The sequence below is a fragment of the Pseudopipra pipra genome, chromosome 20, assembly GCF_036250125.1.
Source record: "Pseudopipra pipra isolate bDixPip1 chromosome 20, bDixPip1.hap1, whole genome shotgun sequence".
Classification (NCBI taxonomy): domain Eukaryota; kingdom Metazoa; phylum Chordata; class Aves; order Passeriformes; family Pipridae; genus Pseudopipra; species Pseudopipra pipra.
This window is the reverse complement of record NC_087568.1, coordinates 8197927-8224870: the sequence shown is the minus strand read 5'-3', so window position 1 is coordinate 8224870 and position 26944 is coordinate 8197927. Positions and strand designations below refer to the sequence as shown.

Here is a 26944-nt window from a genome sequence, read left to right as displayed (position 1 = left end):
CCCACAGTGATGTGATTTCTGTCATTTGGGAACACCACAACCCCCTGCTCCAGCACTGAGCCCCACAGTAACTCTGCTTCTGGTTGTGCAACAGTGTGGGTTGCTGGTGGGAAACATTAGCCCAAAGTGGAATATGGCTGCAATAGAGCTGCTCCTTCCCTAAATGAGTATTTTCACAGCTTCCCTTGGTGTTGCCATGGGAGGGAGGAGAGAACAAGGGAAGAGCTCCAGAGCGCCAAGAAGAACCTCCTGCAAGAGGGCTGGGGCTCGCCCAAAGCCCTGATGAGTTCTTCTGTCACTTCGTTAAGCTAATTGTCAACATCATGCCCCAGCAAAACAATTTAAATTCAGCTCCTACAGTGTATTGACAGAGTTCATTGACCAAAAAAAAAAAAAAACTCACGAGAAAAAAAATTAGACAAAAAAATTAGACAACACATTAAAGTTGTCTTGCCATGGGAAAAAAAACAAACAACCAAAAACAAACAAACAAACCAAAAAAAAGTAAAAAAAAAAAAAATTCTCATAATTTCCTGTCGTAATAGCCCTCCCAGACCTGTGCTTGGCTTGTAAGAATTCATCTTTAATCTTTTTTACTCTCTTCTATAAATCCAATATGTACTTAATAAAAAATATGAAATATGTCCTGTGGTGCAGATCTAAAGGCTGGGATAGAGATTGTCTGGGTGAGGGAGTTTATCTTTTCTGTAAAACTGCAATTGATTTAGATTCTTGACAGCTGTGAAAAATATAAATTTTCAACAAAGGCAAAAATAAAATCTCCCTCTCCAGCTGCCTCAGGGTTCTCCAGTGCCAGAACAATTTCCCCAGCCTTTATTAAAGGCACATCCTGCTGGAATTTCACCAATACTCCTGCCACTGGGAAACTAACTCTGGAATTATCTTTGGGATAGAGACCCCCACAAAATTTGCCAGGGTGCTCTCTGGGTGTAAATGGTTCCACCTGGGTAGAGAATTAGAGTATGTATTATATAAAGGGAGAGAGAGGGATCCGAGGAACATGGGAATATTGTGGGTAGGTTTAATTGGGAATATGGAGAACTAGTGGGAGGAGAAGTTCAGTGCTGTGAAAAGGATGTGCAGACACTACATGTGGCATAATAGACATGATGTTGCAGCATGATAGGTTTTATTCACTCTTTTTTGTACATATTTAAATTTTCTGTTTTGTTTTGTTTTGTTTTAATACTATATATTGTTTATTTGTACATGCCCAAGGGACTCACATCTGCCATGTGCTTGTGCTCAAAGGGGAAATATTTTCTCTCTTGCACATAAATACACATGTGTGTCCCTTCAGGACATCCAAATTGCTCCTTCCTCTCACTTCAGCACTGATAAAAATTTCATCTGGAGTAGTGTTTGTGTTTGGACACTTTTCTTGGAGGAAAACATGAAACAACTGGGAAAATCAAAGGAGAACCAGTCAGGGAGGTCTGGGAAAAGGGTTGAGCTACAAGGGAAGGTTGAAGGGATTACAGTTATTCAGATTGAAGGAAAAGAGCCTAAAGTGGGGGCGATGACAATCTCATAAAAGCTGATGAAAGAGGAGGAGAATCTTCTGTTCTTCATATCCGTGCGAGGCAGGACTTGAAGTCATGAACTTAAACTGCCAAAAAATCAGTTCTGATTAGATGTGAGTTAAATCCTTGCAGCCATAAGGATACTGAGTGCTGACACTGATTGCTGGGGCAGTCAGGGGTTGTAAAGAGGCGTTAGGCCAGTGTGTGTGAGGGATCCTATAGACCTAATTGGTCCTGTGTTGTTTGAGAGTGGAATTTAGATGACTTTTTAGGATCTCCATGGTCTTATTTTCCTCTAATTTCATGGTTATTACAACCAAGTCTCCGAGCAGATGAGAATGAAGAGTCTGTGGTGCATCAGAGCTGGGTGATCTCATCTCTCCTGCACTACAGTCACTGATAAAGTTCCTCCTGCCAAAACCTTTTCTCTCTTCATTGTCACTAAATTAGTAGTGTACCATGCCCAGGATTTATATCCCACTATTACTTCTACAAAGCAGTCTCCTCCTCTCTTGGTAGGCAATGTACACACCAACAGTTTTAAATAAAAGGCTTGGAAAATGTTGAGGTCAAAAACCTAAATAAAGAAAAAATTAAATGTATCCTAAATCCAAAGGTAGAGCTAACTGAGCTAAAACTATAATTCACATGATTAATTCAATATACTGTAGAGCCTCACTAATTTACCATTTGTTTAGTTACACATCCCATAATTCATACAACAAAACAACCACTGTTATTTTTCTTTGCAAATATTTAACAACCATGCAGTTCTTTCAGAATTATCACATTTCAGGATTTCATATTTTTTGACACATTAGGCTTATGCATATTCATCAGGGGACTGTTCAGCTCAGATCAAACCAGGCTTTTCTGAGTATCTGAGCAGAGTGTGTTTCTGACAGTTAGTTCAGAGCTGTCTACACAACACCCTGCAAAAACTGTCCCAGCCCTGGGTTCACTCTGTTGTCTTTGTCCAGCTATTAGTTTGCAAATATTGGTGAAAGCTTCTGCAATTTCCATGGTGTTTCAGACATTTAGAGGCTTCTCTCATATCTTTACCCTGTGGAATAATATACAGAGTGCTCCAGGTATGTTTTGTTTGACTCCTGGCATCAAATACATTGCTTACACTTATCTGAGCAGAATTGCATTCTTTAAGCACATGAAATTATTTGAAAAGGCACGGTAGGAAGTAATTTCATGCAGGATTTCCCTCGAAGTTAACAAAAACCCAAACTGAGAATATTCAGTTGAAAGGCCTGATTGTCACTGTGTTTTCGGTTTAGGACACTAGGGTTTGTCCCATGAATCCTCATCCTTAGAGCACCAGCTTAAGGGTGAGATTAAACCTTTGTGTGCAAAAGGTTGCCTGTGCTACAGAGGACCCGATGAACTGCCGGTGGATCTGCCCCTGGAATTGTTCCTTTCCCTTTCTCTTGCTGTTGCAAAGGAGACAAGGCAAACCTAAGAAGCTGTTCTCTTTCCCCCTTGCAGGTGGCATTGTGCTGAATCCCTCCTTCTATGGAATCCCTGGCCACACTCACACGATGATCCATGAAATCGGGCACAGCCTGGGGCTCTATCACGTCTTCCGGGGGATCTCCGAGATCCTCTCCTGCAGCGACCCGTGCATGGAAACTGAGCCCTCCTTCGAGACTGGGGACCTCTGCAGTGACACCAACCCTGCTCCCAAGCACAAGCTGTGTGGGGATCCCGGGCCTGGCAATGACACCTGTGGCTTTCACAGTTTCCTGAACACGCCCTTCAGTAACTTCATGAGCTACGCAGGTACGGGGGGTTCCTTGGTTCTTTGGGAGGGGTCTGTGCTTGGACAAGAACAAAGAACTGCAGTATTTCCTCTGGTTTCTGCAGTCATTTCAGGTGGGGCTTTATGCTCACATGTGTGTCCATAGGTCTAGGACCAGGCTTCCTGTTCTCCTTTTCTTTTTTCCCAGTTTTCCCCAACTTCATGTCATTTCAGGTGAAGACCAGGCAGAAGGTTTGGGGGAGGGAAGAAAATGAGATAAGCATTAGGAAAACAGCATCTAAAGGCTCTACAGCAAATCTGACACCCTGTTTCCCTGGGGTCTGGATGCCTGATCTATGAGGTCTTCCTTGAAAAATCCAACTTCAGAGATTGTTTATCCTCTCCCAAGGAGATATTTAATGTCAGATGAACATTGATACCACCAAGGCTGTAGGATAAACCTGTGATAGATGGACAACTAATGTGACACTGCTCGTGCCTCCAGGTGCCTGTTGAAATGCCATGTTTAGGTTTGCTTTGGAGTCGTTGTTGTTCAGTCAGAATCACTCACATCTGAGTTTCATCATTAGGGTGTGAAGAGTGGGATTCTGCCTGGTCAAGGACTACCAGTGTGCTGTTGTGGTTTGTACTGGGAATGCAATTAAAAGGGCTCTGTATAAATGTGGTAAAGCCACCCCACCAACAAGAACAACCCCCTTAAGCAAAAACTGATGTTGTGGTTATAACTGTGCAGGTGTCTGCAGGCACAGCAGCGTGCCAGCTCCTGCCACACCTCACAACAGAGTGTAACACAAGGAGGGCATGAGCTCCTGTGACCCTGACCCATCAGATGGGGCTGGGGTGGGGTCCTTGCTGCACCCCTGGAAGTTCAAGGGGAGTTGAGGAATCCTCTGTTATTTCCCAGAAAGAACAGGGGATACCTTGACTCGTATTTCCCTTTATTTTGAGTCACAGTCTCGCTGTGGTGAAGGTCTGTGACAGCAAGCTGACAGCATCAACAACATTTTAAATGTTGTCTGTACTTACAGACACTGAAGGGCACCTTTATACTCCAGGCAAAAACACAGATTGCCCACTCAAAAGGTCATAGGAGTGCTTATTCTGTAATAAAACTGTAGAGAAGCAAAGTGTTTAATGTCATCTGGGGCACGGATTGAAATGATTTATAACAGAAATGCTTTTATGCCCTTTGTGGCACCAGCTAAAAGTGATGCTTAGCTTTCTCTTTATTTTTCTATTTGTTTAGAGGGTATTTTCAGGGACAAAACACACTGAGTCAGCTCCTCAGCTGCAGTGCCTGTGGTAGGGCAGGGAGCCTGACTGCCTGGTACAGCCTCCTGGAACATCACACAGATAAGTCAGGGCCTCTTCAGATGACAATATCCACCCAATGTGCTGTGTGGATGTGACAAGGGGTGGGGTGTGCTGTTCCAAACACTGAGCTCTCTCCTTCCAAAGAGAACTTGCCAATTGACTCAGAAGCTGAGCAGGAGGCAGACCACAGAGATACCTATCTGCTCCTGGGAGCTCCATGTGTGCTGGTGTTCTGAGCTGAAACCTTTTTTTTTTTCCCTTGAAAAATTAAGTGAAGCGACATGATAGATATCTCTAGAGCTCATGCATGAATCTGTTTGCTTTTCTGTTGTTGCCAGTGGAGTACAATATATCAGGATATCAGATTGCTGTAGAAATACCTTTGAAACATGTAGGTTGAGGTCATGCAGCTCTAAGAACTGCCTTTCTTTCCTTTCTGTTTTGCTGCTCATGTACAGCTTGATCATCTTGTGTTTATCTGTCTGCCCCTGTCTAACATCCATCTGTCCAGTTACCCTCAGCTCTGAGCAAAGCACTGACTTAATGGGTAACTTTTATTTCCCTGGAATAACAAGTTACGATGTCCAGAAGATTAAGTACTGTGAGAAACAGGACTTGTAAATTGTTTTTACAAGTCCAAATATCCGTGCTGTTCCCAAATAAAAGATAAGTTGGTCTTTTAAACAAGTTGTCATGAAATCATTAGGAATTCTGCCTCTGAATTCTGTTGGAATAATCATCCCAGCAAATAAGTTCTCTAATTATCACTTTATCTGAGGGTCTGGAGCCTTTCTTGATATCGAGTGAAACACCTTTCTCCCTCTTCTCTCCTCCCTTCCCCGCCCCCAGGACACAGCCTGTGCTGATGTTTAAACAGATTGAGAATGCAGGTCATCCTTCTCCTGTGCCATTGTTTCACTGCTTTGTCCTATATATATTTTATTGTTCCTTTATGATGGCTATTAAGGGCCTTTGTCCCCTTCTGTGCTTCCGTGAAGAATATTTATGGCTTTTACAGCGCTCTCAGGGGGCAGGCCATCGATAATTATTGAGGAAATCCAGAGGTGTCATATTAAAGCAGCTTTTTGCATACCCACAGGGATTGGGAGATATTATCAGTCTGGTGGTGTCTGTCTGATCAGAGGAGGGTTCCTGCTCAGTGGAGCTGGGAGAGATGCAGGAGAACATGTGAACTGGTGTGTCCTCACTGCGGGTGGGGGCTGCTTTTGGGGCAGGATCCCAACCGGAGCTGTCTCCTTTTCCTGGCATCTCTGGGAAGATGTGGTGAGATTTTATATTACCCAACAAATACACACTTCTCTTTAGAACAAATTCATGTTATTTTTGTTCCTCTGGAGTACCACACAGACTTGAGAACATCAGAGCATCCAGTGATGGTGTTACAATACTGAACCTCTGATGTCTCTGAGCAGCTTTTGGTGACCTGCATCTTCCCAGAGAAGGGCAGAAGTTGACCTGTGCAGAGCTGTCATTGTTTGTATCACAGCAGCGTGCACAGGTCCCAACTGGGACCGGGCTGGGCTGGGCTGGGAATTCTCCTTGTGAAGAAACTATCTGTGTTTTCAAGAGCTTTGCATCTGATGGGGAGAATACCAGAGAAATGGTTAAAGTGCTAACAACAAATTCCTCAGTGTAGCTTTTCTGGGTGACTTTGCACAACGTATTTATTCCCTCTGTGATCTGCACAATAGAGAAACAACAATATCCTACTTCTCTGGGGCATTGTAGTTGTAAAGCTGTATGCTGTTCAGAGGGCACTCGATGTGTTCTTGTTGCCAAATCATGTTTGAGGAAAACAAGATGAAATGAGAAATGGGTATTTATGGGAAATCGTCCAGTGCAGTTATTTCTTCATTTTGAATGAAAAAGAAATGTGAAATATCAAAAAATGTTAGTGAAAAGTTCTGAAAGGGGTTAGAATCATAGTGGTAATTGGGGAGAGTCTTCATAGAACTAAAGTTCACAGAATTACAGAATAACAGAATATTCTGAGTTGGAAAGGACCCACAAGGATCTTCAAGTCCAACTCTTAAGTGAATGGCCCATACAGGAATTGAACCCGCAACCTTGGGATTATTAGCAACCGTGTCTAAACAACTGAGCTAATCTCAGGTTCAGTTCTATAACTGCACCAAACATTTACATTTTTAACAGTGTTTGTAATGATTGTTTGTAATTCCAAATTGATCTTTCGGAACATTTTTATTTGTTTAAGAAATTTTAAAATTATGTATTTTTAAAGTTCTGTGGTGTTTTAATCGAAGAAATCTGAAAAAGCCTGTCACCTACAGTTTGCATGAATCTCAGTCAGTGCATTATCCTGACACCAGCCATCCTTTGCCCTTTCATCCTTTCTCAGGGATATTATTTGAAATGCTTTTAAACCCAGAGGTCCCCTGGTAGCCCCGATTCTGGCCAGAAGGTGCTGCACTGAGGCTTTCTGTTCCTTCACCTCCACGTGTCTCTGTCTCATCTCTGGGTGCTTCAGGTGTATCCCAGGTCAGAGAGAGGGAACGTTTGTCAACTTATTTTTTTTTCCTTTTTAACCTTTGTTTCCTTTCCCTGCCTCCACAAGTGATGGCCCTGCTAATTTGTTCACAGGCCATTAACTTCTGAGTGCTGTGAGAGCCCATCCCAGCCCTTGCAAGAAGCTGCTGTTCACCAGGTCGTAATTCTCTTGCTCCCACCTCCTCTCCCCCGTGGCTGATGTGGCTTCTGTTTTAATTCCAGACGATGACTGCACCGACTCCTTCACTCCCAACCAAGTGGCCAGGATGCACTGCTACCTGGACCTCGTCTACCAGAGCTGGCAGCCCACCAAGAAACCAGCTCCTGTTGCCATTGCCCCCCAGATCGTGGCTCGGACCTCCACCTCTGTCACCCTGGAGTGGTTCCCACCCATCGACGGCCACTTCTTTGAAAGGTGATCACTCGCTGCTCTGCACTCTGGTGCTGAATTTGATGGGAAAGGGAGAAATAGGGACCCCGCTCCGGGATCACAGCTTGATCATGTGCTGTGCTCAGTCTTAAGGCTCCTTCCTAAATTGGTTCATACTGAAGAGGTTATTGATCTGTTGTCTGCTCTTCCTTTCTCAGCCTGTAGCTCTCAGTTGAAGGCCATTGATTTGCCATGTAAAGGGCATCTCTTTCTCCATGTGTTACGGGAGGAATTTTCAATCAAAGATTCCAGCCCTGTGATTCCTGCTGTTATTGCTGCTCACAAATACCTGTGGGCTTCAGCTCTGCCTGAGTGTTCCCTCTCCTCCTCTTGCATGTTTCCCTGGCAAGGACAAAGTGGATCTTGTTTCTACTCCTGTGACAACACAGAGCTCGTGGGCTGTGGAGTCTCCCAGGGCAAGGAGGTGGCTGGGCTGGGGATGGGGACAAATGCTCCCTCCTTCCCTGAGCTGTGGGTCTGAGGTGGGAATTGTGCAAGGCAGAATCAAAGACCCAAACCCATGAATATCATGAGCGTCATCTTGTAGGTCAGAGTAGGGGTGTGTGTGTGTGTCTGTGGTTGTATCTTATAGACATGCAATATGTGATATCAGTAATGAAAAATTAGGTGAATGTAGGGCTCTGGGCAGGAGTCACAGCACACTGCAGACCATAGCCAGAGCAGCTCTGCCCCAGGATGAGCTGAGCAACTGGGCAGTTCACCTAAATGCTCTTACACAGCTCTTGGATGAGCTGCAGGAGCTGTGGAGTCCTGGCAGAGAACTTCCTAAATGATTGACCTTCTCGCATTACCATTAGCTCACCTCCCCTGTTTGCTTTTCTTCTCCACCTTCTGCTTTGTTGTTTTATAGAGAGCAAACTTGGAGTGTCCTTCAGGAGCACAGCAGTTCAGAGCACAGGAGGCCGAATTTACAAGCGTATTAACACCCAAAGAGCTGCCTCAGCACTGCTGCTTTTTCCTGGGAGAGCACCTTGAAAGCCTCCATCAGGGATGAAACTCCTTCCAGCACTGCCAGGACACCCTGGCCATTTCAGTGCCCAGCTCACACTTTATCCCACAGGGCAGAGAGCTGTTATTTCCTGCTCAGATGAGATTTTCCACCTTTATTGCAGATTGATGTGGGGAGGGTAATCAAACCCCAATAGGAATCGATAAAGAGAGGTCTCGTGCTCTGAACAGCGTTTGCTTTAATTGCAGTTTTGTAACTGAATCCTTTTATTCCCGACCTGTGAAAAGGACTTTTGTGAAGTTCTGAAAATGAATTCAGAATTTTTTAGCCCGTAATCATTTTCAGGCAAATTAAATTTCTCCAATCTAATTTAGATTTCAGAAGATGCTTATTGTGTGTTAAATAAATGCCATCTGCCTCTTAAAAACACGTTGATGCAAAGTTAATTGTTATGTAACCAAATATGCCTTTATTACATATTTCTTATAACTCAATCAATATGTTCTTAATAACCTCTAGTTACTTGCTTCTTAAATAACACACAGTGGATAGCCTGCTAAATCTAAAATTTCATAACAGAGTTATCATATGTTAAATAAAGAGTGATTTTCCAGGAAAAAAAAACTCCTTTGGGCTTTCAAATCTGTGTGCTCAGTATTACTGAAGAGATTTAAAGAGACAGCCTCAAATACTTTGAGTCCAATTCCTTGTTAAAATGAGATTCCCACTGCTGATGGAAACAGAAATGTTGCCGTGACCATTTAAAAATGTCACTGAAATATATAAATGATCCTGTCTCAAACATGCCCAGATTTTTGATCTGTTAATCAAAACAAGGATGACAGTATTATTGTAGTGACTAATCCTGGAAAGGCTCACGTGCTGAACTTCCAGTGCTGTTGTGTCCAGCTCTGCTCGGTTAGAGCCACATGCCTGTATCAATTTGTGAAATTGGGTCACTGTGCAAGACAAGTAGGAGGTAAAATTGGCCAAGTATAATCTTATCTGTGTGTGGGAATACTGTAAATCTTTGCAGATATTTTTACACAAAGTGCACACCATGGCCCAAATTTTACTTGCCTCACTTGAATGAATAAACTCATTCACTTCAATGGGACTATTCATGTAAAAAACAGAAGACTGATACTCAGCTGCTGAGTGCCTTGGGCCTGGTTTCTAATGCACAGAGGCCCCTTCCTTGCTGTTTTGACAGTGTAAAAGGGCCTTCAAAGCATGAATGGCTCTGGCTACATTAGCAAGTATTGTGGCCCAATATAAGTAGATCTCCAGTGCAAAACAGTGGTTAATGAAGACCTGACGTCAACACTGGAGGGGTTCTGGGGGGGTTCCTGGTGCCCCATGGCACCAGTGCTGGGAGCACATCAGGTGTGGTCCTGGAGCACACCTCTGCTCTGGTTTCTCCAAAATTGGTCCAGCTTCCATGCTCCAGGACTGACCCAAGTGCTCTAAGTGGGCAAGGGGAGGAGTCTCACTTCAACAGCTGGCTCCTGATCCAAATTACAATGCTACTGTAGGCGTAACTCAAATTCTTTTTATGTCTCTTTTATTCTCCAGAGCTGCACAGGCAGTGACCTCTGCTTAATGAAAGTCAGGGAGAGAAAATTTAACCTTCTGTTTAAAAATGCAGCACTGGGCTGGCTGTGTCTGTGTGTGAGGTCCCGACAGGTCTGTGGTTGAAGGAAGTGTGGAAGTAATGACCATGTGCCTTTCCCCTGCTTAGATGCAGCTCTGCCACAGGTGCATTAGATGCTTTTCTCATAGGGTCTTCTGTTGATTAATGATGTGGATTTAGGGACAGAGAGCAATGTTAACTCATGATTCCTCTTAATTTGGAGTTGGCTATGCTGTGTTCTCACATTTTGGCAAGAATAGGTGCATGAGCTGTGCACAGCAGTAAAATCTTCTTCCTGACAGACCCTCCTTACCTCTTTAGAGTGTTCAACTGATGTTTGCTCTTTCACTCAAGAGAGTCATTTACCTGCACATAAATTTTCCAACATGCTTTGACCCTAAACTTCAGTAGCTGGTCGAGCTTCCAAACATCTCTAGTAATCAAATATATCAAGAACCAGCATTTCTTCTTGTAGCTATTGCACGTGGGATTGGAATACTTACCATTCTCCATCCTCCCTTTCAAACAAGCATGAAAAAATGTTGCATACACATATAATAATATGTAATAATAAAATAATAACAGAGCCAACGAAACAAGTGAAAACAAGTGAGAAAAAGAGAAGCCTCTTCATTTCCTGGCTGCATCCATTAGATGTGTTCATCCATTGACTGTTCTCCTGTTTGATATGCACAGGCAGATGTAAACAGTTATTGTAATAGGGCTCTGCAGCAAATTCTGCCTGGGCAGAAAACTTTGAATGCATCTTCTCTTCCAAGTTTTCATTGAGGTGACTGCATTAATTTCCATGAATCTGATGCTATCTCATTCTTAGCAAGCAAATATTTTGGTCAGTGTGGTGTCCCAGATTGAGATGACTGGGCTTGATAATCACTGGCTTAAACCTTGATGGAAAGTTTCAGTGCCTTAGAAGGGAGAGCACTGATTCTGAATTTCAAGTAAGCAGCTGCAATTTAGCCTAAAAACAGGCCCTTTTTACCCAAAGCAATGACAGTGGTTTTGAGTTGCCCACTGAACTGGTGCTGGCCCTGAAGGAAATTGTCTGTTTTTCACTAGTATTCTTTAGATTCTGAATCCACTTTACTGAAATATCATGCTGTAGGAATGAATTCCTCCTGTGCTCTGAACTTCATAAGCTGGAATTTCCCCAGTACTTGGCTTATTAGAAAACAGAGAAGTCTAGATTTTCCATTACCCTGCACTTTGGGGAGTCATGTGCCCTGGTGTATAAGGTGGCAGATATGCTATCATTCCTAATTAATAGTGTTTTGAACCAATTTATGCTCATTTTTCCTTGTTGTCCATGGCTGCATAAGTTGTGAGGATCTGGCTTAGATTTTCATAAGCCAATAAATGTGATTCCATAATTAGGTTTGACATTCATGGCTGTTTGTAGGATTTGTGTGCAAGAGTCTGCAGACCAAAAACTTTAACCCAGGAGTCATCCCCTGTGTAAGTCCTTTCAGCCAGTGGAGTTACATCAGGGTTGAGTCTGGCTCCCAAATTGGAAAAGTAAAAAGAGAAAGTTTGCTCATAGCCTTTCCCACATGATGCTCCTTGTGATTTCTCTTACCTCCAAGTCCTCACTGGTAAAAGGAAATGTTTGTCCATAAGCCTACCATTTTTTTCCACCATGGCAGCCTGTGATGAAATTGTATAGCTGCTAATTTGAGTGAAAAGCAGTCCTAATTGTGGAAACTTGGCTTTCAGAGCCCTGTCCTCATCCAGGACCAAGTGCTAATGCAGGAGTCTCTTTGTAGAGAAACTGAAAAGTTATTGTTGCAGGGACTTCTGTCCTGACTAGTGGTGGATGTGTCTGAAAAACAACTGCACAACAATACTTCTACATCTTGATTTTTCAGTACCTATTATTCTGGTTTCTTTTTTTTTTTTTTTTTGCATATATTATTCAGGCACTTAATAATATATGAGTTAGACACTTAAACCACTGCTAAATAGATAGCTGGGAAATGAAATAGGGAGGCAGTGTCATGCCAATAGTGCAGGTGGGTGAATGGGACATGGAGAGAAGTTGCTCACAACACGCCCAAATTATTTCATTGAAAGTGTTACAGATGATACAAGGAAGAGGAGGGCACTTTTGCCTCCCTCTTCTTTATCCTACCTTATTGTCACATTCAATTCTTCAGGTGTTTTCAGCAGGTGCATCTCTTTCTGCCTGAGACAGTCATTTACTGTCTCTTTGTGGGGGTGGCCACGCTAAAATGGGTATGAGTTTTACCACTGATTTCATTCCAAGTCCCATCATTGACAATCCCTGCTTCTGCCTGATGAAGCCAACAGAAAGCTGACTTTCAAATAGATCCCTGTCAGCAAAAGGGAGATGCTAAGCTGTGGAGCCAGCTGAGTGTGTGCCATCCCTGCCACCGAAGGGAAAGGCGATGGCACAGTTGGGGAGCGCTGGGAGAGTAAATTTACAGTCCTGGTGTCCTCACTGAGGATCCAAAATAACTTCTGCCTGAGGATCACAGTGCCCTCTTCAAAGCAGTGCTGAAACAAATCATGCAGTGGTGGTTATGATGGTGAAAATTTGCATAGCTGATTGTAACAGTTGATGTAAATTATCACAGTAATTGACTCAATCCATACTTACTCGAGTCGTGTAGAGAGTTCACTGTGTTACACACAATTGTTTGCCTAAAACTTGTCCTTTCCTAGGTGTGTTTGATCATTAGGATAATTAATTTTTAACTTTCCTTTTTAGCAGGAAGTGTTACTTAAAGCAGAACAATGAATTCTGAATAATAAGCAGCTTACTGGGATGAATAGCCACACATTCTGGGTCAAACAAGGTTTCCAAATTTTGTGATCCCTGTTTCCCCTGTAAAAAAAAAAAAAAAAAGAAAAAAGACTTAAGGGCATATTCTATTCTGTATGTTCATAACCCACCCCTTTTTCAGGCTTGAGACACCTCCAAAAGCAGGTTCTTGCATACTTAGCAAAGCTGTGCTTCATAGAGTAGCTCTGTCTGATGGTTTCAGAACCTGGGACTTCACCCTTTCCTCTAACCATCAGAATGCCCAAAGCCTTCACAATCTTAAAGGTACTACAAGTTCAAGCAATAAATAAATCCATGATGGCAGCAGAAATAGATCTGAAATCTCCTGAGGCCAGTGTCTCTGCTCTAAACACTAAGCAGCGTGTATTTTCTTTTGTCAGGGTTTGATCCAGTGCAGAGGGGAAAAAAAAATAAGAAAAAATATAGGTGAATGTGATTTCTCAGGTTGCTGTCATTTTGTGTTGGATGGAGGGCACACAAATGGTGTCTACACGGGCTCTTAGCTTAAATCTGCGGAAGGTCAGCATCAGAAAACACTCTTTTCAGTGCCTTGAGAAAAAGAGGGTTAAGTGGACCTGAATTCTAAGTCTTATTGCTTTTAATATAGTTGAATAAGCAGCTCATTCAGCTGTTACTAAGTTGGTGTGTTTTCCTGTTTTCCTGGCCTCCTAGAGAAGTGGGATCAGCATGTGATCTGTGTGCGGAAGGAAGAGTCCTGGTGCAATACGCCTTCAGCGCCTCGTCCCCCATGCCCTGCGATCCCTCGGGGCACTGGAGCCCACGGGAGGCAGAAGGTGAGTCACAGAGCTGGGGGCAAAGACGTGGTGGGGGACAAGGAAGGCCAAAGTCAAAGGAGAGCCACAAAGGCAGTGGGAAAATCTGGGGGAGAGTGACTGATTATGCCGGCGTGTAACGTGAGCAAAACTAGAGGACAGAGAAACACCGTGCCCTGGGGTAATGCCACGGCTGAAATACCTGTGTTTTGGCCCCCGGGTCCTGCCCTTGCCCATGAATTAAGTGAATTCTGGGAGCTGAACATGAATTTCACAAGGCAGCAGAGTGCCAAGAAATGCTGACCATTCACATATGTCAGACGAATTCCTCAGGGGAGCTGTTTGCTCCCTCTGCTCCAACTCCAAAAGTGAAGAATTGTTGTTTATTTGGGCCTGATTTCTGCTGCCTTTGCTTGTGGTGATTAGCAGAGGGCTGCAGCAGCAGCCAGGCTGAAAGGAGGTTGCCCTTTGGGCAAGTACTCTGCAGCAGGAAGGCAGGTGACTATGTCAGGCCCTCTCTAGTTCAGGGTGTTTTGCAAGTCATTCTTATTGCTTCTCTTCGAGCGTGTTGGAGGGAGAATGGTCTGCAGGGCTGGTTGTACAGTGTCATTAGATCTCCATCATTAACTCTCCTCCACGTGTACCTTCCGCTCCGTAAGTAGCTGGATGTGGTGGAGCATATTTAAGATTATACCAGGCAGAGGTCAGTCATCACAAATCATGGTTTGGAAAGAGCAGAGTGTTATTTCAATCTGTCCATCATGAGCTGTTCCTTCGGGAGCAGCACGTTCCTGGTCCAGATTTCACTGTGAGCACAAAGGTGGGCTCACAGAGCCCCAAGGCCAACCCCTGGATTTTGCAAAGTTGTTATACAAATACCTCCTTCCATTAAGGACTTTTTTGTCCTGCAGCTAGAGCACGTGGGAGTTATTCTGCAAGGAAAGTTATTTGTGATAATGTGGTGATACATTTAGTGCTGGCACCCAAGAGCCCCCACTCGTCCCGAGGTCAGCAGGTGCAGTGAGCTGGATCCCCACTGCTTGATAGGACAAGTGTCCCCTGCCCCACACACCCATGTCCCAGGGTGGGGGCCCAGCAGAGGTTGTGTTTCACTCCAACTCAGCCCCCAGGTTTGGAATAAGTTGCCCAGAGAAGCTGTGGCTGCCCCATCCCTGCGAGTGTCCAAGGCCAGGTTGGACGGGGCTTGGAGCAACCTGGGCTAGTGGAAGGTGTCCCTGCCCATGGCACGGGGTGGAACAAAAAGCTTTAAGGTCTCTCCAACCCAAACCAGTGTGTGATTCCATGACATCCAAGGCCCAGGCTGCTGGGCACAGCTCAGAGCACACCTGCCCCTTGAGTGGATGCTCCATCCTGGGAAGCAGCGCTCCGGCTGCGAGTGTGACTGGATTATCCAGTAAACAGCACTAGTGAAGTTTGGATGGCTTGCAGCAGTAGCTCAGGGTGGAAGGTGGAATTTCCACTTAGCCAAGCATTACAAGACTTTGAAACTTGGTTTCATTTGGAACAAAACTTGAAACTTTTGAAATTCTCCGCCGAGGAAAATTAAAAACAAAAAGTGTTTGAGGCTGGCCAAAATGTTTTGTTTAGCTCATAGAATTGCTCTTTTGTGAACTTTGGTAAAATTATGACATTTAAAAATATACCCTTTTAGTATAGAATCTAGGGCAAAAGCAACTTTGAATATCAAAATGGAAAATGTTTCAAGGTGCAAAAGTGAAAATAATTCTTCCAAAAATGTCTAAAAACAATGTTCCAATAGTGTTAGAACTTTCTTGCCGTTTTCTCTTCCAGAATAAAATTTTGTCCAAATAAACCCAATTTTGCAAAGTGTTTTGATTTTGAGAGGACTGCATATTCCATTGAAATGTGCAGTTCCATCAAAATTTCTCCAACAGTCTTTGATTTGAAAAACTTGTAGATCTCACACATCTTGCCAGCGGCATCATTCCTAGAGAAACTAAGCTACTCTAAGATTTATTACTCAGTGGCATTTTGCATTTAATTTCCTCTCCTTGCAGAGTGTGCCTGCATGTTCTTAACTATGAAGGGTGCAGCCTGATCCTTATCTGCCTCATTCAATTGCTGTGGTGTCATTGCTCTGGAAAAAAAAAATAAATTTGGGAATCCTGTCCCCTTGTTGAGTTGTCTCCACTTTAGGGTGGAAAATACACCGAGTGTGTGGTGTTTGTTGCTCCGTGATTTTCTGTCGTCACTGCCACACTCCCTGACATTCAGGATATCTGCCTATTTGCACTTGGTCTGAGTTACAAATAGCACATTTAGATCATTGTCTGGCTTCTTTAATTGTCTATCTATGAGTACCAAAGCGTGCAAGCTTTAATTTCACTTTCTGCAGGAGCTCATGGGTGTAAATCTCCACTGCTTGAACGTTCGTGGAAGGTGAAGACAAAAGAGGCCTGCTCATGGCCAAAATGAACTCGTTTTAAAATCTGACATGACACTAATGGAAAATGTTTTGTAGGACTCATCCAGCTTCCAACCAGAAAACCACATTTCTCGTGTGCCTCTGAAGCCACTCAGAACCTGGTTGGTCTGATCTCATGTTCCTGAGGTCTCACAGCACCAGTACACTGCTACCCCAGGGAGCTGATACCAGCAGTGCTCTGGGTCCTTCCTAGTGCCCTGCTTATTCCTGAGCATAGTTGGATCCAGCCCCCAGGCTGAGGGATTCTGTGGCCCTTTCTCAGCCAGTTGTGGCCCTTGCACGAGGGGCTGTTTGCTCACTGGCAGTGGCTGTGGGAAGGCAGTTTTGATTTACTCTTTACCTTCACCATAGAACTAGAAAGCTTTAACCTACCTGGATTCTCACCAGCAACACCTGCTGGATAAACAAACCTCACAGCACCTCCAGAAGTCGGTCAAAGGAATGTTTTATATAAGAAAGGTGATTTTGGCTCAAGCCCAGAACGTTCCTTTGCCTGCTGTGCAATATATGCATGTATCAGTCAGTTCCTGCTGCCTGGCTCACTGCTGACTGAGAGAAGTGTGAGAATACAATTAAACCTGTTGCTGCCTTAGGCTGCTCTAGTGCCCTGCCTTTCCCAGGGGCCATTATTTCACTCATTTCATTCTGTATTTGCGAGGGGAAATGTCTCAGCTGGACATTGGAGTCCCACAGGATGGTTCCTTTGTCTTGGCCACCTAAAATGTGGCAGGTGAGTTGCAGCTGTGACAGCAGCTACATCCTGAGGCTCTGCAGATCCCAGCTCAGGCTCTGTCCATGTGCCAGGACAATGCCAGGACATTCATCCCAGACACTACATGATGAAGGATTGACACACAGGCTGTGGCTGTGGACAACATTTTGGGGAAAGACCCCTTCCCAGCCTGCCACCCCTGCTCTCTAACCAGGAGATGGGGTTTGGCTTATCCTCACAAACCTCACATTCCTGTTTTGTGTCAGGCAAGACATGATGTTTCTATGACTGACCTAGCTGACTAACTCATAAGCCAAAGGATTTTCAGAATCTGAGTGCAGAGGGGAAAAATAAATTCTGCACAGTTTCTTTTTATATACAAATATTTGTAATTTTCAGAGTATTTACCCATCTCTAGAAATCCAGTTGCATGAAATAGGATTTTCATCCTCTTCCACAATTAAATGAATGTTTCTTACCCAGTTCTAAGTGTTTGATGATATTTAAGGAAGAGTCTCTTTATCTCAACTTCATTGAGGTTTTCAGTGTATGAATGAATACAGTCTGGCTCCCATTTTGGGGTAATGATCTGCTCTAAGCTCTATGGAGGCTGAATCCAATTCATGTACCTCCAGGGATCACACCCTGATCTACCCAAACGTGTAGGTTTGTTTGGTATTCAGGTCTTGCAGAGGCCTTGAACTGACAGAGGTGAATTTGCAGGATCCCAAATGGGCACCACTTTTGTACTGGGCTGTGAGCCATTAACTCCATTTTCCTCTCTGTGAGATGGCAGTGGTGAGGCTCACAGATCTCTCCAAAGCCCTCTGAGATACTGGAGTCAAAAAACACCTTCTCAGGGCTGCAGTCAGGAGTTTACTGGGAAAGTCACGGGAGGGCTCAGCCGAGCACACACGGCCAGGAGTGATGGGAGATAACAGGAGCTGAGTGGGGCACTGGCTGCTCAGGGTGATGATACACAGGGCTCATGAGCTTGCCAGGGGGAAAAACTGGAGCATGTTAAATGGACCTCTGGCTTTCTTCAAACTGTATGGCTGCTGTGGTCCCTCCAGACGCTGAGCTCAGTGGCATTCCCACCCCTCCGTGGCATGTGAGGAGGGAGGAGAGCAGTGGGGTGTGTGTGGGTGAGGGAGAAGCATTAAAAGTTGGGCATCTGCAGGGCAGTTGTGTTGGATCACAGGAGGGTTGCCCGAGATGCCAGGAAATCTATTCTGCACCTGGGTTCATTGGGCAGGAACAGGAGAATTCCCTGAGCTGTTTATCCTTGACAAAAGAGGTGCACTTTAACACTTCATTGGATCACAGACAATACGAATAACCTTTACACATTGCCCTTTTCTCTGTAAATTAGTAGTGATGTCCTGTTTGTCCGTGTTTGCCCAGTGCTTTATAATGCTTTCTTCGTCAGCTGCAAGCGGCTGTGCTCCCCTTTTTTTTCCCTCTGCCTTCTCCATTTCTCTCCTCTCCTTACCTTTCTTTATCTTTACTTTTCCCTTTCTTCTTTTCTGTATTTTGCTTCTCCCTGTCATGCTTACTCCCTTTTTGTGTGATTATTTGGGAAGGAAGAGGGTATTTATAGCTCTCACTGGATTCTGTTACCAACTGTTCCACCCATCTGACCTCTCTGGATCTTGCAGTCCACGACTCCACACCAAATTGTAATGTTACCATAGTATTTGGGAACCCAGCAAGCATTGTGGCTTTCATTAGTTTTTAGCACTACCTCCCATGTAGTTGAACACAGCCACCGGTGAGAAATGTAAAAGTACAAGTGCCTGTTGTTTCATAACAAGCTCAAAGAGACAGCTCAGACCTGTGCTCCTTGTGCCTCCAAAAACCAGTGTGTAGATGTCACAGGAGTTGCCCCTGAACAGCACAATGCAACAGCTTCTTGGAACCAACAAAAGCTCTATTCTTGTCTTTGTTAGAGAGGAAAGGATTGTATTTTGGAGTGAGAGTCAAGGGAGTGGGTGAACTGAAGGCAAAGTGACTCTGCTTATCAGGTGAATTACCGAGTGGAAGGGGTAGAAAATACCATTGTTTGGCACAGGGAAAGACACTAGAAATAGGAAATTCAGGACCAAATGCACAGGCACGGTGTGTGTTGTGTGGTGTCCAGTCCAGCTGGGCACTTAAGCACCTGGCCAGGAGAGGCTGGTGTTATGCTCCTCCCCATGCTGGCCATGCCTGTTCTGCTCAAGTAAATAATCATTTTCCTGGGCAGATATGCTCTCCTGCCACCAGTCTATCTTTTAAAACCGATGCCAACGACAACCCATGTTCTCTAACTTCTTTTGTGCCCTCTCTCTGCTTCCTCCTTTCTTCCCAGGGCACCCTGATGTGGAGCAGCCTTGTAAATCCAGCGTCAGGACGTGGAGTCCCAACTCGGCAGTCAACCAACACACGGTGCCCCCAGCCTGTCCCGAGCCCCAGGGCTGCTACCTGCAGCTGGAGTTCCGTTATCCCCTGACTCCAGAGTCTCTCACAATCTGGGTGACATTTGTTTCCCCGGACTGGGACTCCAGTGGAGCAGTGAATGACATCAAGTTGCTCACCGTCAGCGGGAAGAACATTTCTCTGGGGCCGCAGAACGTCTTCTGCGACATCCCACTGACCATAAAGCTGGATGCAGGACGGGTGGGCGAGGAGGTGTATGGAATCCAGATCTACACCCTGGATGAGCACCTGGAAATCGATGCTGCCATGCTGAGCTCTGTCCCCCACAGCACGCTGTGTGCAGACTGCAAACCCATCCAGTACAAAGTGGTTCGGGACCCTCCTTTCCAGTCTGGATCTCCAGTTGTCATCTCAAACCTCAGCAGGAGATATGTTGACACGTAAGTAACTGCTTTCCAGAGAGCTGGATCATCTTGTTCAGATCAAAACAGTTCTTCTCATCCTGGTAATGTCCAGCATTCCAAGTGGCTGTGAGGATGTTAGAGACAGTTAGAGAGCTAGACAGATATGCCAAGAATTACCAAGACAGAATGTTCTCATAGTTGCTCTCTGAAACCAGGAGCATCACACTTGAGTGAATAGCCTGTGATTTCATGGGTAGTTTTTGAGAAATTTCTGGGCTAGTTGTGCAGAGATCTATAATTCAGGTTTTCCTTAACCAGAAAGGATATTGCAATCTACCTAAGCCATGATAAATTAAATGTTTAGGCTAACCTAACTGAGGACCTCTGGAGTAACATGGTCATCATTTCCTTGGGAATCTTTTGAAAGTAATATTTTGATGGAGAAGGACAGAGCAGGGCTTTCAGTGCCAAAGCACTAATTATCTGCTAAAGAAAGTGTGCAAAGAAATGCACTTGCACGTTCAGGTGTATAAATGTGTTTCAACCACTTCTATTTTCTGCTTTCGAGTTGTGTTGGTGTGAGATTGTTCTGACATGGTAAACATGCCAAATGCCCTGGTTTGTTGTAGGAACTGAGTTTCATCCCAGACACAGTTACACTCATCTAGTCAAAGGATTCATGATTGTTGAGGAAAGCCCAGCTTCAAAATATTTACTCATTTCAAGGAGACCCATGATCTACCCATAGGCATTCTACAGTTAGAAAAACATCTTTGGCATAACATGATTCCCTGGAAGTGATTCATTCATCTGTGGGAACAACATGAAGCTCATTTGAAAAATGAACACCAGATAAAAGGAAACCTGCTAAGAAAACTGCACTCTAATTTAGAAAAGATGATCTAATTAGTACAGCTAATATCAAGGAAGCATACATCATTATGGTTTTCTAAAGCATATTTAAATATAATAAAAATGATTAATTAACAATTCAGTAATCATGAGCTCCCATCCCTTTCACAGCCCAATTATACAGCTCAGAAGATGCAAATTGTCCCTATGGATTTAAAAACTCATGGTAACTAACAGTAATGAATCTAACAAAAACCCAGGACATCACTGAGATTACTCATGTGCTGAAAGTTAAGCATGTGCTTAAGTGCTTTCTTGGGTTGTAGCCTTGTTCAAACAATTGCTGGCACTCAGCATGAGATGAATATTGGCATATTGGAAATGTGGAAAACGGTGAATTTTCCCAAGGTTTTGCTGTGAAAGCATCTTTGCCTGAAACCTGGCCCACTCCAATTGGAAAATGGGACTGCTTTGGTTTGAAATATTTGCATACCTTAGCACAAGTTCCCACAGAAACAGGTCCAGTTTTGACTTCATAACACAATGTGAAAGAAAAAAAAAAAAGCCCAAAACATAACTTGTATTCTGAGGTTTATTTCTTTGTCTTTTGTTATGATTTTGTGGGTCACTTCTAGCTGAAGTGAAAGAGTGCTCTAAGAATTAAATCAGTAGCCAGGGATTAATGACAGTTTTCCTGGGGGTCATTGAATAAATCCCATGGGGTAGCAGTACCCCTCTGTACGTCTCACCTAGTTACACAGCCAGCTAAAAATCAGATAGAACTTTTAAGCTAATCTTTCTGGGCTCTGCCTGAGATCAGGGGACACAAATGGATGCTTCTGGAAGCTGGCACAACCAAACTCCCAACCAAATCCCAGCAAAACCCTCTAGTCTTGATGGGCTCAGCTCCTTTGTGTCTTGCCAGGAACTACAGGGAAAATCTTGCCAGTGAGTTGTGACAGGACACTTGGAAAGCTGACTTTCAGTCGCTGGGTGAGGAGGCAAATATGCAGATTCTTAAGCACTTGTAGTTGTTTTTGAGGCTGTTTTGGCTGATTTACTGTGAGGGTGGTGAGGCCCTGGCACAGGTTGCCCAGAGAAGCTGTGGCTGCCCCATCTCTGGAAGTTTTCAAGGCCAAGCTGGACAGGCTTGGAAGCAACCTGGTCTGATGGAAGGTGTCCCTGCTCATGGCAGGGGATGGAACAAGATGATCTTTAAGGTTCCTTCCCACCCAAACCATGTTGTGATTGTGTGATTCAAGACTTCTGCATGTGTTTGAAATGTTGAGAAGTGAGATGGTTTTTTTATCATGATACACCTAGTGCACAGCACTGATCTGGATCCCCTGGGGATGGGGGGCCCTGCAGATTCAGAGGCTGCTGCTGGGCCCACACCTTGAGATGCAACAAATATACTGAGACTCTGCACGGGCTTGTGGTTATCTGGTAGAGACAAAAGCAATATGAATTTTTCATTAGCACCTTGTGCAAAGAGTAGCCACAGTCTTATTAAGTCCTTAAGCAGGAAGGAAGGGAAGATGCTTCAGGAAAGTCAGGGACAGAGGTGTTGGGCCATGCTCCTACTTATATAAATGTGTAGAGGTAAAGGGAGTCTCTCTCAACCTGTTCACATCTCCCTGTTTGTTGCATCCTGTACTGCTGCAATTCAGCATATCTGTGCAGCCAGACTTTGCAGCCCCTTTATCTCTCTGTAAACCCCAAGCCAGTCACCCCTCCTTTGTGCTTCTGCATGTTTTCTGTATTAAATAAAATGACACCCCCACATGTTCTATGGAAGGTTATTTTGGAGGCAGTCTCATATCTTCACTCTTGCCTCCTCTGACCTTGATCTTCACTTTCTCTTTTTCTCCCAAAGAAAATATTTGCTTGCACTGTTATCTGTGAGCAAGATCCTTTCCCCAGGTGTGGCGATGCTGAAAGAAAAATTAATTTCTCTTACCTTCTTCCCGTCAAAGAGAGGGAACTTCCTTTTAAGCTGAGAGGAGAGACAGCCTTTAATGGATAGCCCTTGCCTAGTCAGCACTGGGTGCTCCACAGAGGAGAGTAAATAACTAGAACAGTGGAAACATTTTATTAAGAAATGCAAAATAATGCCAGACCTTCTGTTCTCAAGCTGAATTTTAATCTCAGCTCTTGGCTCAAGTCAAGGCTTAAACATCCATTTCTAAGGGACAGGACCTTATCCTTGGACCTTACAGAAAGCAGACCAGATACACTCAATTCCACTGAGTGTGATCAGCCAGAATTGCTGGTATCTGTGATACAAAATGAGAGACAGAGCCTAGGAAGAGAGGAGAAAGCTAAATAAATCAGTGGGGGGAAAAAGGAGGTCGGGCCAGGTGCAGCACAGAACTGCTGAGTCTTCACACCACAGCGAGTGATAAGGAAGGAGCCTCATCTGCAAGTCTCAAAGTCTCAGCTCACAATTTAATCCAAATGTGGGTTGTGCTCATATGTAGAGTGTTCTACTCTGGCTGTCCTCTAGAAACAGTGTGTGAGATGGTCACTTTGGTGATTGCTCTGGCCTCCCTTCACAGTCACTGGAGCATTTTTAAGCTCACAGGGTTGCTGTTGGAAAGTAATCGTTGCTCTTGAGTTCATTTGTGGTAACCACTGATTTTTTTAAGAGCTCAGTGAAAAGTGAGTACCCAAGGCAAGAGGCTCTCTGGGTGATGTCACAGGCACAGTTAGGTGTCAGTCCCACCAGGCCAGTCTGGGCTGAGCAGCCCCATGGCACTCTCAGCAGCCCAATTTGTGATCAGTGGGGAGCAGGATGTGCTGGTGGGATCTGTGCACTCCCTTCTTGCTGACCAAGCTGAGAGACACTGAGGTCAGTTTTGAAAAGTTGTCGGAATAACTTAAAAAGTTTCAAAGAATCGGAAATTTTCCCAACTTTTCTGCCACAGACTTTGTAAGAAGCCTTAAAGTGTGGTGGAAGGCGATGGATCAGGTTGTCTTTGTGGTGTTAAACTGTAGGGTTTTTTTCAAGACAAAGGCATTGACTGAAATAACCTCAGAAAGAATCCCAGCATGAAGCCCTGGTATGAGTTTTGGGTTTGCAGAGGTGAGCATCACTGAGAAGCGAGTTTGCAGTGCTGTGATATGTTATTCTGAGCCATTCCTAGTAGAGCTTTAGTACTGAGGCGACACACAGAGATCCTGCATTCATGCTTTAAAGAAGTGAGACTGAAAAACTTGCATTTTCTCATATAGGGAATAGGTTTTTCTTCTCAATTTTGGCTATTTTTTACTTACATTCTATGGTTAAACCTTTTCTGTTGCTCAGTAATAGTTGGAGGGGGTTGGCCATCATCTGTGTAGATAACAGTTGTTCAAGTTGGTACAATATTTTAACATCTTGTTAGAATCAGGGCTTCCATTCAGTGCTGAGCTTGTAAACTCCATGTCATTTACTGGGTTTTAATTCTATTTTAACAACTAAGACAGTGGAATGCAGATCTCACTGAGGCTTCTTGGGGTGATTACAGAATGACTGAGAAATTGCCATCGTTGGGATGGCAGGTGGCTGGAGGGCTCCTGTGCCACTGTTTGTGTTTCATTGTTCATGGGACCTGAGCAGTTCATGTGCATTTATTGATGCATTTGCCATTTGTTACTGGTCTCCAGTCAGAAGGGCACATGGTCAGTGACTGGTCAGAAACCCCAGATGAGGAGTAGTTGAAGGAAACAAAGACAGTTCTCAGTTTGAAGGTTCCTACAAATATGAACAAGCAGAGAGGCTGGAGAATCAGCATTGACTATTCATAATGAGCAATAACACCAATTAATTGATGTGCCTTTTAGCCTCTGAATTTAAGAGGAAGTTTGCATTTACATGACACAGGCTCAGCTGAACAGACTGGAAGAATAAAAGTAGCACACTGATGGTATCTAAACCTAAGTCCCTGCAGAACTCAACACTAAAATTTCACAGCGACATCTGTCCTTATTATGGCATTCCTTCCTTCACCCCCAAGATCTCTTTCTCTGTTTTCTGGAGGTCTACCAGCCAGAGGAATGTATGATCTAAAGCAGCTGAAATGAATTGCCACATCTATCTGTCATGAGGATAATTAACACCATATTTCCACCCAAACAAGATACAGATCACTGGGTGGTTGTTCTCCCGACACCAAAAGCTGAAGCCCCTATTATCACATGTTCTGCTCATCCCTCCTCCACAGTTGCCATGCCAAACCTCTCTCGATATGCCAGGAAATACTGGGGAGTATCTAAGATAGGACTGAAATGTTAAGAAAACACTTTGCATGCCCAGATTTATCTGCAGGAGCTGCCAGGTTGTCCGTGCGATATCGGCACGCTGCTCATCTGGATTCCCAACAGGCTTTAGAACTCTCTATGGTATTCCAGATGTCCTTGTGCACAAATACTTACCCAGCTACCCTGGAAATACCTTGTCTTGATGCATGCAAGGACCTCATAGGCTTTTTTTGTGGATACATCCCACTGTGGTGGTTCATGATTGCCTTGCAACTGAATAAAGCATAGAATCATAAAGACATAGAATGGCCTGGGTTGAAAGGGACCTTGAAGATCATCTCCTTCCAACCCTCTGCCATGAGCAGGGACACCTTCCACTGGACCAGGTTGCTCAGAGCCCCATCCAGTCTGGCCTTTTAACTAATTGCTTCCTCCCCTCTCACTTGCAATGAAGAGTTCCCAGTTTATACTGAATTTCTTGGTCCTAAAATGTATAATATTCTTTTATACCAACATATGGACCATTTCAAGACAAGCAGATCTGTAAGTTAGTAATTTCTACATTATAACTCCCTCCTTCTCTGCATTAACTGAGCTTATTTACCAATTCTAGGAGATTTCTTTCCTATAATTGCCCAGTTCTCCCTATTACTTTCTTTAGTAATATGTTAGAGATCCCTGGCTATATCTGTATGAAATTTTACAGCTCATCTCCAATAAAAAACCTTCAACAAGAGCTCTTCACTCTTATTCACACTTTCTTGCTCATTCCTAAGAGCTTCCCTATCATTAACTTTCCATGCTGGATTTCCATGGACAAAGCTATTTTGAACTTTCCCAAGGGGCAAACACCTTTCTGCCCCACCAGGTTCCTCTTACCCCTGGAATTTCCAGTTTCAGGTACAACATCAGCACTGGTAATTCTTGCCTAGTTCTTCATCTGAAGTCCTTGCATTAAGTGTTTCAGTTGTTCCTTGCTGATTTTAGTTTCCCAGATGGAATAGTGGCTGTGCTGTCACTGTTTGAAAACCTTCAATCAGTGAAGAGTTTTGAGTGTATTGGAGCTGCCTGTGTTCAGTTTTGGCAAGGTTTGATATGCAGCTGGTGTGGGACAGTGTAGCAGTCCTGGTGTTCAGCAGAGGTGCTGAGATCATCCATCTCTGTGCCTCTCCCAGGCCATGCCTGGTCTTGGCTGTGTCATCAGCTCCTTCCTCGTGCAGCCAGTATTGATTGCCCTGTTTCTGCTTAATGAACCTGGAAATTTCCCATGATGAAAGAACGGGAGCAATATGGGACAGCTGCCTGTCCCACACCTTCCCTTCCAACAGTAGGAAGCTGGTCATAGATTCATCTGACCCTAACAGAGGTGAAGTGCTGCTGGGAAGGAGACTCCTCCACCCTGTAGCAACTTCACTGCCAATATCCCTCCAGGGAAATTCCTGCCTTTCCCAGACAGTGGGGCCTCACCTCTGGCTTGCACGGGTCTGGGCAGGGAGGCAGAAGGGTGACTGATTCTGCTGCCTGTGCCAGGTAAGAGCACACAGCCCTGCTCTGCACTTAGGGCTCAGCAAGCCAGGAAGAGGAAAACTGCTTCTATTCCACCTCCTGTTCCTGCATCTCTCCTTCACATATGTTGTGCTTCTAAATGCCGAGAGAGTGGTTGTTATTATTTATAGCTGCCAGTAGCATGCTGGGTGTTTCACAGAGTAAAGACTCCAAGTGCCTTCTTCCAAAGAGCTCCCAGTGAAGTGTTGGGGGCTGACGGTGCCGCAGCTCTCAGGGGTGATGCATCTCCACTTGGCTGATGCGATTTGACAGCTGGAAGCCACATTCTGATGGCTTTCCCTCTTTCCTGCTTTCTTCATTAGAGGTGCCAGGTTATGTCTGCGAAAGAAGCTGCTGCTTCCTGACCCCCCACACAGAGCACATAGAGCAATTTTTTTTCCCCTTACCACCCTCTGCCAAATTGCCTTAACCCTGCCCTGGAGAAGGGAAAGAACAATTTGACACTCTGTGCCCATTGAGGAGGCAGCTTTCCCGCTAAGCCTGTGCAAAGATGCCGTT

General features: G+C 44.4%; 1 protein-coding gene across 2 annotated transcripts in view; it reads left to right on the top strand.

Moving 5' to 3' along the window:
* PAPPA (pappalysin 1) overlaps positions 1-26944 on the top strand; it is a 181679-nt gene that overhangs the window by 54077 nt on the left and 100658 nt on the right. For both annotated transcript variants that reach the window (XM_064677104.1, XM_064677105.1), the window contains exons 4-7: positions 3042-3335; positions 7381-7573; positions 13685-13806; positions 19315-19822. In XM_064677104.1, coding sequence (XP_064533174.1) covers positions 3042-3335; positions 7381-7573; positions 13685-13806; positions 19315-19822 — 1117 coding nt within the window. The remainder of the gene's footprint in view (positions 1-3041; positions 3336-7380; positions 7574-13684; positions 13807-19314; positions 19823-26944) is intronic.